The sequence below is a fragment of the Cynoglossus semilaevis genome, chromosome W (assembly GCF_000523025.1).
Source record: "Cynoglossus semilaevis isolate Cse_v1.0 chromosome W, Cse_v1.0, whole genome shotgun sequence".
Classification (NCBI taxonomy): Eukaryota; Metazoa; Chordata; class Actinopteri; order Pleuronectiformes; family Cynoglossidae; genus Cynoglossus; species Cynoglossus semilaevis.
In genome coordinates, this window is record NC_024327.1 from 6,392,659 (window position 1) to 6,402,379 (window position 9,721).

Consider the following 9,721-nt stretch of genomic DNA (forward strand, 5'->3'; position numbering starts at 1 on the left):
ACTTCCAAAGAACAGCCACATATCAGCACTACTTATCAAGCACTTCCACGAAAAGATTCATCATCAGGGACGTGGACTGACTTTAAACGAACTGCGAGCTAACGGATGGTGGATCCTTGGAAGCAGCAGCGCAGTATCGTCACACATCTTCAAATGTGTCAAGTGTCGAAAGTACAGAAGATGTACTGAGGAACAAAGGATGGGTAACTTACCTCAAGACAGAATGGAAACAACCCCTCCATTCACTTATACTGGCATAGATTGTTTTGGACCTATGTATGTAAAAGAAGGAAGAAAAGAGATTAAAAGATATGGGCTTTTATTCACCTGTCTATGTTCAAGAGCTATTCACGTAGAAGTGCTCGACGACATGACCACTGACGCGTTCATCAATGCTCTAAGAGTGTTCATTGCCATAAGAGGAAATGTTCGTCAGCTTAGAAGCGATCAAGGAACCAACTTCATCGGCGCAAGGAGAGAGTTTGCAGAACTCATGAAGGGAATGGATGGAGAAAAGGTCAAGGCTCTAGGATGTGAATTTCTAATGAATTCCCCAGCGGCAAGCCACATGTGAGGCATCTGGGAAAGACAAATCAGAACCATAAGAAGTGTTCTCACTGCCATTCTCGACGAGTCAGCTCAAAGATTGGACAGCTCCTCTCTAGGAACTTTCTTATATGAGGTGATGGCAGTTGTCAATAGCAGACCACTTACCGCTGAACATTTGAATGACCCATCTGCGCCTGAACCTTTGACTCCGAACCACATTCTTACGATGAAGTCAACAATTATCCTTCCTCCACCTGGACAGTTCGTCAAAGAAGACCTGTATCTTCAAAAGAGGTGGCGCAGAGTTCAATATTTGGCCAATGAATTTTGGATTCGTTGGAAAAAGGAATATCTGCTGAGTTTACAACCTCGACAAAAGTGGCAGAAGAACAGAAGAAACCTGAAGGTGAATGACATTGTGCTTTTGAAAGATGAGCAAGCTCCACGAAATGAATGGAAGCTGGCCAGAATAGCAGAAGTCTATCCCGAGTCAGATGATAGGGTGAGAAAAGTCAGATTGTTGATTAGTGACACCACATTTGATAACAAGGGTAAACTCACAACTAAAACAGTGTTTCTTGATAGACCCATACACAAGCTTGTGACCTTGATTGAAGCAGATTAAGATGCTTAATGTTTTCATCATTCCTTGTTGAGTGGTAAAGTTCTTTGAGAATATTTAAGAGTTGACTTGCAACAGTATTAAGTAATGACGTATTGAGAAATCCCACAGTAAGATTGGTGCGATTTGAGTAAGTAACTAGAGTAAGCTACACAGTTTAATATTAAAAGTTATATGGTGAAGACTGAAGATAGAAGATCTACAGATTTCCTTTCATAGCATGCAGCCAACGAGGTATTTATTTGTCTTTATTTTTCGTTATGAATCTTGTACAAAATATTGAGTGTGCTAATGTGAACTGTAATACTGTGTATTGCTAGTTTCACGGTTTGCGGAGGTCTTTGGATGGTTGTGGAGAGGACAGAGACTTCAATAAACCCGTTGAAGAAATCACTTGCGTCTGCACATGCTTGGGAGGTAGTCACAGGGAGTGATTCGTTCATAGTGGACAATATGCTGTCGTTGCTCGGTTCAGATGACGGCGGGTTTCTGTTTTTCTGTTTTCTGCGGTTTGGCGGAAGAGGTTGATCGGGTCCTGCTGGCTACCAGACGTTTCTCCGTGCAGAGCGTGGTATCGGATTCCCCGCAGCTGGCGAAAGAGGATGTGGGGACGGCGGTCATCGCTGAAGTTTCCACCCGAGGACAGCGCAGTGGTGAGCTGTGTTTCTTCCACTGGCGTTTTGGCAACGAGGCTCGGCGCTGCACTTCTCCGTGCACATTCGCAGCGTCGGGAAAGGCCTGCGATTCTGCGTTATTCTACCCACGCTTTAAAATGTATCAGATTAAAGTCTTAATCTGATAAATTTAACTTAAACTTAAATCAAAAGATAACGCTCACATTAATTGTGACAGCCTGAGTAAAAAAAAAAAACAGACATTTTAATATGTTGTCCTATGCAGTGATTTAAAAGTTAGCATAATGTTAACACAGGAGCAGCGGTCCTTGAGAGCTACTTGTGATCAAGTACTACTGGACAAGGCTTTCAGAGAAGTATTTGATCTAATCCAGTCCCAGTGGAAAAGCAGAACATCAGAGACTCTGTCTTCTACCTGGACGTCTTTTGTCTCTTTCCCCCCCCCCCCCCCTTCTTTTTCGTTTGCTCTTGTTGTTGGATTTGTCCTCCTTTCAGATGGCTGGTAGCCATGCTGCTCTTCTCCCTGTGTAGCCTTGCCATGTGGTGGATTGTGTTTGGCTTCCCTCCTTCCATCCTGCATTTCTGTAGACGGGTTAGGATTTCAATGAGTTCTACTGCCCGTCTGCTCCCCAAAAACCTGCCCTGAATGCTGTAGGTGAGCCCCACTGTTTCTCTTTAATTCCTGAAAGCTGACAACCTGAAATCACAGAAAATCCCCTTCACTTTTACTTTTACCCCTAAAACAACTGGAAATTCTGAGCTGATTAGAAAAACTAGTTTTCCTCTAAATCAGAAACACCAGAGGCCTTGTCCATGCTACCATATCTTATTACACACTCGATGCTTGTTTAACTATTATCATCAGCATCATGTCATCTGGAAATGTCACAATTTGCTGTTTTTTGTGTTGATTATTCATTTTTTTCCCTACTAAAAATGAAGAAAATGCCTTTAAAACAACAACCTGGTCCCTCTTAGTTCTCTACTGCCTCCGTGTGGCTTTTGTGGAACTTTCTTGGCTTTACTAATTCCACTTGGCTGCGACTGCTGCCATAATGTTATGTGCCAAAGCAATCAAATGATTGAGCTTTCCTGCTTGTTTCCACACTGCACTGTCTCCCTCTCTCTGCCTCCTGCCCTGTCGTCTGTCTCTGTAAGGCTTTCACTGTACTGATCTTTAAAGTGTTTTACTGTCATGTTCTTTTACAGACAGGAGGAGAATAAGGTTCACACTAGGTCGTCATTACACTCTGCAAGGTACATTTTTTTCCCCGTACTTAAGCAGGAAAACGTACGGAAAATATATTTTTTTTAAATGACTGGAAAATGTACTAGTGACTAAGACTTTTCATCCGCCTCAGGGCCGTTCTACAGGCCAGTGATCAGGGCTGTAAGACCAGTGTCAACCCACTGCCTGTCTGTCTGAACACCCAGACAGCAGGAAGAGAACCAGAACACATCACATTTACAGCCACTGTTTTTTTATGGTTAAAAAATAATTTAAATGAAACACGTACCTTATTTTCTGGACTATAAGTCACTCCGGAGTATAAGTTGCACCAGCCAGTTAGAGTGCCCTCTAACGACTGTCAGTGTGAAAATAACAAACATGTCAAATTATATATTTTAATATACAAGTCTAAGTCGCAAACCCAGGCAAAGGATGAAAAACAGTGCAACTTGTAGGCTGTAAAAAACGGTAAAGTGGTCTAGATATCAGTTTTTTAACACTCAAGTAAATCTGTATCTAGATTGTATGGTTTATTCACATTATGTTGTCATCATGTTATTACACAGGTGTACTTAATAAAGTGGCCAGTAAGTGTGCAGTATACTAGGTGGCACAGCACAGTTGAAAAGCAGCCCTGAGGCTATAGCCACTGGTGGATCCCTGCGGGGTAAATTAACAGCCTCCCCTCTCTCTCTGCCAGCTCCCTGTGCCACAGCAGACTGGTCAGGTCTCTTGGGAACTTACATGTAGTGATGGGATACACTGACTCAATGTGTTGTGATCCATGTGGCAGCTACAGAGACACGGCCAGTGCCACAGTCAACACAGGCACATTCATCAACTTAAACATGGCATAAGTGCAGGCAAGCCTCCAGTGAACTCTTTTTCACAAACAGACACAGCCCAAAGGAAAATTCAGCCTCCTTCTGGCAGCAGCAAACTTTACAAATCTGTGTGGAAAACATTCAGACCACATGATTGGTAGCTGTGAAAATCCAGCCAAAAACCAAAGGTCATCTACTCTCCTGTTTCCTCTTCCTTCTCTCCTGACAGACATTGTCCTGGTAACCTGATGCACATAGGCTGGGATGCATCAACAAAGTATTTTAACAAAATCATATTTGGTGACTCATGACTTCAAATCCCTGTGAATCCATTCTATCTGGTTAGAAAGGAAATGGCTCAATTGAATTTAGATCTTTCCAACTCACTTGATCTGACAGTTTAGCTGAGTCCAAATGTCTGGAGGGTAGTGAAAGTTGAGTCGTAAAGCCATGAGTCAGACCTTACTTCTGTCATTCTTAGGCTAATTTTATTACATTTAACCATAATGTTGGGGCTTTCAAATACAAGTAGTAAATCGTATAAAAAAAAAAAATAAATAAAATTGACACCTTGTCATTTGGTTTTTGCTTTTTACTTCAATCTTTTAAGCCTGTAAATGTGTGATAAGCAATTTATTTTGTATTTTGAATTTATTTTGAATTGTATTTTGTAAATATTTTTGTACTGTCTGAATCATGCTTTGAGAAGTGGAGTGGTCCTAAAGGGGCCTGGTTTAAATAATGTCCATAATCCACTAGTGAATTTAGCTTAACACACCAAGGGACATTTTAAATAAAAGTATACTCGGAACAATTCTTTTTCTGGTCACTCTTCATTGAAACGATTCCCGCAGACATTTAAATATACTTGACATTTGACTAGTGTGTTAAACTCAAACAGTTCACTTTATCTTGAGTCAGAAAGTAATTTTGACGTGTCACTTGGGGGGAAATGAGCATAAACACATCACAGAAATTTGCCTTAGCATTTATTCAGCTTCTGTCAAATGCTAATTTGTGCTTTAAGTGCAACAGAACCCTAAACCTTAAGACAGGAGAAACATGAACAGTGTCCAGCAAGTGTAAGTGCAACAAACTCTCCCTACATGAAGTAAATAAAGTGAATCCAGTTTTATCTTCTAGCTGATAGAACAGGGAAGTCTTCTGGGTCATCAGGGTTTGGAGCCAGCTCAGAATCCTAACAGGGAAAACATTAAAAACTTCAATTCACCAGAGAACAGAACTTGAAATCTAATGAGTTTTGTCAATTATTGGTGATTCACAATTGATCACATGCCTGAAGGTAGCTTTAAAAAAAAAAAAAAAAAAAAAACTCTCAAACACTTGATTCATTTCTTTACCCGAGAGCTGCCACATACCCTTTCCACTATCGGTTTAACTTTCTCTGGGCGGCTTGCTACACCACCTCGACCTCCACGCTTGATTCATTTCTTTACCCGAGAGCTGCCACATACCCTTTCCACTATCGGTTTAACTTTCTCTGGGCGGCTTGCTACACCACCTCGACCTCCACGTCCTCGACCACCACGGGCGGGACGAACGAGACTCCCAAAATTTATATCCAAGAGGGAAGTGATGTCATTGACAGACTTTCGGAAGAAGTTTCCTTCAGTCTCCATGGCCTCCATAAACTTAAGGTTCTGAAGGAGGAAAACAAATACAGAATTAGCACAGAAGAACCTGGCATGTGGCGCACTCAGGAATTGGCACATTCTCTAATGATTGTGCATTTTCATAGACACAAAGACCTGGTCAATGTGTGCAAAAGGGAACTAGAGACATGGATTTGTATTCACTTTGTCAGTTTTCTACAATGGTAAATATGGTAACAGATTTCATTAGAGCCACTTTTTTTTAATCCTTCTTTTACTGAAACATTTCATCGGCTCGACCAATCACGTCGTACATTATCCCTTCTCAAAGTACTGTTTGTATTTAAAATACTCATCTTCTGGTTTTCGAGGAGAGGAGTGCTCTATGGTTGGTAACACTGGTATGGTGACAAACACCAGAGACACGGTGTCATTCACTAAACAACCTGCTCCTCCTCCCCCATTCCCAGTATTAGGGGCATCCCATATCCCCATCCTCACCTCCACCTGCTTGGACTTGTGGATGACCTTGGCCTTTGAAGGAATCTTGTCTTCTGCCTTGCGGATGTTGAACTCCATCTTGGGGCGATTCATTTCCCGCATGGCTTTCCACTCGTCCAGTGACATCTGGACGGCAACTTGGACAACCATCTCTCCGTCCTCCTCTCCCACCATTCTGTCACAATTGCATCAGAACTTGGTTAAGCATAAGCTTCTTGCAAATGTAACTCTAAACACTAAATGTAAAGCTATGAAACAACCCCAAAAATTATATTTAAATGGCAAGAAATTTGTTAAAACAAACGTCGTTATATTTCTACTAAATACTTTTAGCATTATTTAAATCACATCGTTAAATTTACTACGTTTATATAATTACTATTTGCACACACAAACGCTTGTAGCTGTGAAAACTTCATTTTAGCTTCAACTCAAACTGTTACTAATTTCACTACATTAGCAGACTATGACCTGATGATTTATAATTCACAGGACAGTTATTTCATTTAAGAACTACTGTTATTTTTTGTGACCGTTCATTTGTACATGTGAAAAAAAAAACAAAACCTCAGTTATTGTCTGTTCTGACACTGAGGTGCATTTCTCACCGACTGGGGTTTTCATCATCCACTGGTGTTTCAGGTTCTTCAGCTTTAGTCGCCGTGTTGTCCATCACTTCCATCAGTTCGCTTCGTTGATAAACGTATCTCAACATTTTAGTTGTACCCAGGTGTAAAAAAATAAAATTTCTACTGGTTCTACAATCACTTACATTGCAGCCTCATCAACACAGCCCCAGTTCCAGGGTCCTCTGCCTCCTCGCTTTTCCTCAGGAGAGACTCCACTGTGACACGTTAGATAAGTGATCGACACGGATAGGTTGATTTTTTTTATTCTCTTTTTTTTTTTAAGGGCTGATGAATAAACAGAGAGTGCTTACGTTCCATTATGGCGTTCAAATTCTCTCTTGCCCCTCAAGTTGACAGTGTCAAGGTTCCTCGTGTATCCACCACCTCTTCCTCCTCTCCTTCTGTTCCCACCCCTGCCCCTGAGTTCAGAGTCTGCATGGATTGGCCTGAGTTAAATGGGGGAAGGGGGGGGAGGAAAAAAAAAAAAAAAAAAACATGGTTTACTCATGTCAAAATTCCATTGGAATTTAACAGGGAAATATGTGCAAAAGGGTAAAACAAATTAACTTTTAGACTTACACAAAGACAGAAAATTCCTGGGGGTATTCCCTTTGGTCAGCCATATGCTCCACAGCTGCAGCTCTCTTCATGCCCCTCAGGGTCTCCTCTTTGCCATCTCTGCTCTCAGAAGCTGGTCCAGGGCATGACTGCTGAGTCTGCTGCTTACAGACTAGGAAAAAAAGACAAAGTCCTGTAATTATTATAAGAATGTTAACATGCTTCTGGCTGGGTAGCCAAATAAGTCATACACAAAGGTTTTACACACAAAGGTTTTACACATTTGGTGGATTCTGTGGTGGAAGATAATTTAATCATTTTTAGTGAGATTGTCATATAATAAGCTTTTTAGACCAATGATTACCAATTGAATATCGAATATCCATTGAATATCACATCGTCATCGTTTGCACGTCAATGACACTTGTCTGCATCCCTTCTTCATTTGCATTCTTCATTTCATCATTGCAAAGTTGTTTTTTAATTGATGACTACGGTTTTATAATCAAGGTGCTTTGGCCCAGAGGCAATGTCTCTGTAATTGGTGTGGAACCCCAGGGTTCACCTCCTGGGCAAGTTCGAATCCAGGTTATGGCGGTTGGTACCTTTCAGTGGACTCACCACCTGCAGGAAGGTTTGTGGGGGTTGGTACGGTGCAGTGTGATTTGGGTGGCAATTGCTGGATGGAAGGATGGATGGATGACCTTTTATTACTAATTTCTGGTTAAAAATCTACACCTTTCCGTTAAATGTAATTTTAAATATTTTGTGGCATAAACACCATTGGTAAATCCGCGTAAGACTGAGCAGTCTAAACCTCATTCTGACAGCAAATAATGCTAACCTGTCACCACCAGCGGCCGACACAGCCGGTACTGACAGGCCAAAACCACTTAGTTTACCTGATACCGGGTCTTGATGGACGGCACGGACGCGTCTGTCCCTCTGAGACTCCTTCTGACCGGGTTTTTTCTGCTTGACTTTCTTCTCCTCGTCTTGTTTCTTTTTCTTCTTCTTCTTCTTTTCCTTCTCGCGTTCCAACTCGCTGATTAAGTCGAAAGGGTCAGCATCATCATCTAGAAGGTTCCCGAACCTGTTCTCCACCGCACACCCGTAAGCGTCCGGTAGCATCTTAGCCTGTGTATCTAACGCTAGTTTTATTTATATATTAAAAAAAAAAACGGACTGATTTCAGCAGACAGCAGTCTGCTCACACTGTCTCCTAAATGCTACACTGGGATATATACTTCAGTCTGTTGTCCTGCTGTTCTGTGACAGTACAGCATTTAGATAAAGTCCAGTAAACACCCAACAGCGGCGTTTCCACTGATTTTAACTGTTTGCACGTGTGGAAATCAATGAAGCCGCGCCCCCTGAGCCCCTCAATAGGTTCATCATCTATCATAGGCAGTAAGGTGAACCACGAAAAGTCCTTTAGAAATTGAATTCCGCTCCGACGTCTGGGAACTACACGACCTCAACTTCATAAATAAGAACGAGTTACGTTAAACTTACAGCAAAACTTTCGTCGCAAAATATCCTGCCCGTTTTTTATATAGATGCATTTTATAAAGAACTAGCGTCTTCAGGGCGCAATAAAATGTTGGTGCGCGAGCGGTGGCACGGTTCGACACGTGATCGTGCTACACCAATCGAGTAGCTGATTGATGTCAACACTTCTGGCAACACGGCTGCCTCCATGGTTTTACTTAACGTTACCGATAGAGAGGAATTCTCCCAAAAGTCGTCTAAAGTGGGCCAAACGGTTTCTAAACAGTACTTTATACATAGCTGCCTGCACGAGGAACAATGAGGAAAATAGACAATAAGGTGAACTTTCTGTTAAGTCATTTTGATCAATAAAAAAGAAGTAATCAATGACAAGGACCATTTGTTTATTCATTCGTTCATTTATTCGCTCCTAACTAAATACTCCCACATCAGTGTTGGCTCTTAATGATGACAGTTGCATGCTGTTTTGCAGCATGCACAGATGAAACGATAATCGGGTTCACCTTATGGCCTATCTGTTTGGAGTTGCATGACCTATGTCCGGGGGGGAATCACTGGTCTGAAAAATGAGTGATACTTGGAATCCACCACAGTGTATAAAAACAAGTCCAGTTGGTCATCATGATTAAACGGTAGTTCAAAATTCAGACAGATTTTTGTAATCACATTAGTGAAGCAGGTCGCCATGGAATGACCCATCCAGCTGTCAGATATGTGCATGCAGTGAATTAAAAAAAAAACATTGTGTATGATCCAAATGCTGGGGGAGGAAGTGTCAACTTATTTAGTTCTTGGAGAGGAAGTATGTAAGCTGTGTGTGTCTGATGTCGATCTAAGGGCATGTTTTTCGTTTTTTTCTTTTATCATGACTCAGAGTCACCAAAGGAATAAAAATAACACGCTGCTGTGCTACTCGCTGTAATGATCATTGGAGTCTGATTGTATCTGCCCACTGCAGAGAATACCACAGGACCTGAAGATGTATCTGGAGGACAAGGAGCTGGGCATAGATGAGAAGTGCACCATCTGTCTGTCAATGCTGGAGGA

General features: G+C 41.6%; 1 protein-coding gene and 1 pseudogene across 2 annotated transcripts; one reads left to right on the forward strand and one right to left on the reverse strand.

The window, feature by feature from the left end:
- Positions 1–4,693, forward strand: part of LOC103397053 (dual specificity protein phosphatase CDC14A-like) — a 29,290-nt pseudogene extending 24,597 nt beyond the window's left edge.
- Positions 4,694–4,837: 144 nt separating this feature from the next.
- On the reverse strand, positions 4,838–8,505 carry LOC103397052 (intracellular hyaluronan-binding protein 4-like). Of its 2 annotated transcripts, XM_008335303.3 has the most exons (9): positions 8,065–8,505; positions 7,184–7,334; positions 6,916–7,050; positions 6,748–6,819; positions 6,584–6,664; positions 5,976–6,150; positions 5,390–5,522; positions 5,241–5,293; positions 4,838–5,059 (listed from the first exon to the last, which is right to left on the reverse strand). In XM_008335303.3, the coding sequence occupies exons 1-9, from the start codon at positions 8,291–8,293 to the stop codon at positions 4,994–4,996; spliced, it is 1,095 nt and encodes a 364-aa protein (XP_008333525.1). In that variant the 5' UTR covers positions 8,294–8,505; the 3' UTR covers positions 4,838–4,993. The 2 variants fall into 2 exon arrangements, with proteins under 2 accessions (XP_008333525.1, XP_008333523.1); XM_008335301.3 differs by lacking the exon at positions 5,241–5,293 and having other exon boundaries at positions 5,337–5,522; positions 8,065–8,504.
- Between the last annotated feature and the right edge of the window lie 1,216 nt (positions 8,506–9,721).

Excerpts from the sequence above, each read along its gene's own strand:
- LOC103397052 (XM_008335303.3), bottom strand. The coding sequence starts at position 8,293 with ATGCTACCGGACGCTTACGGGTGTGCGGTGGAGAACAGGTTCGGGAAC. Across the intron at positions 7,335-8,064 it reads CCATCAAGACCCGGTATCAG|TCTGTAAGCAGCAGACTCAG; the intron begins GTAAACTAAGTG and ends TTTTTTTCCTAG. Across the intron at positions 6,151-6,583 it reads GATGATGAAAACCCCAGTCG|AATGGTGGGAGAGGAGGACG; the intron begins GTGAGAAATGCA and ends CAATTGTGACAG.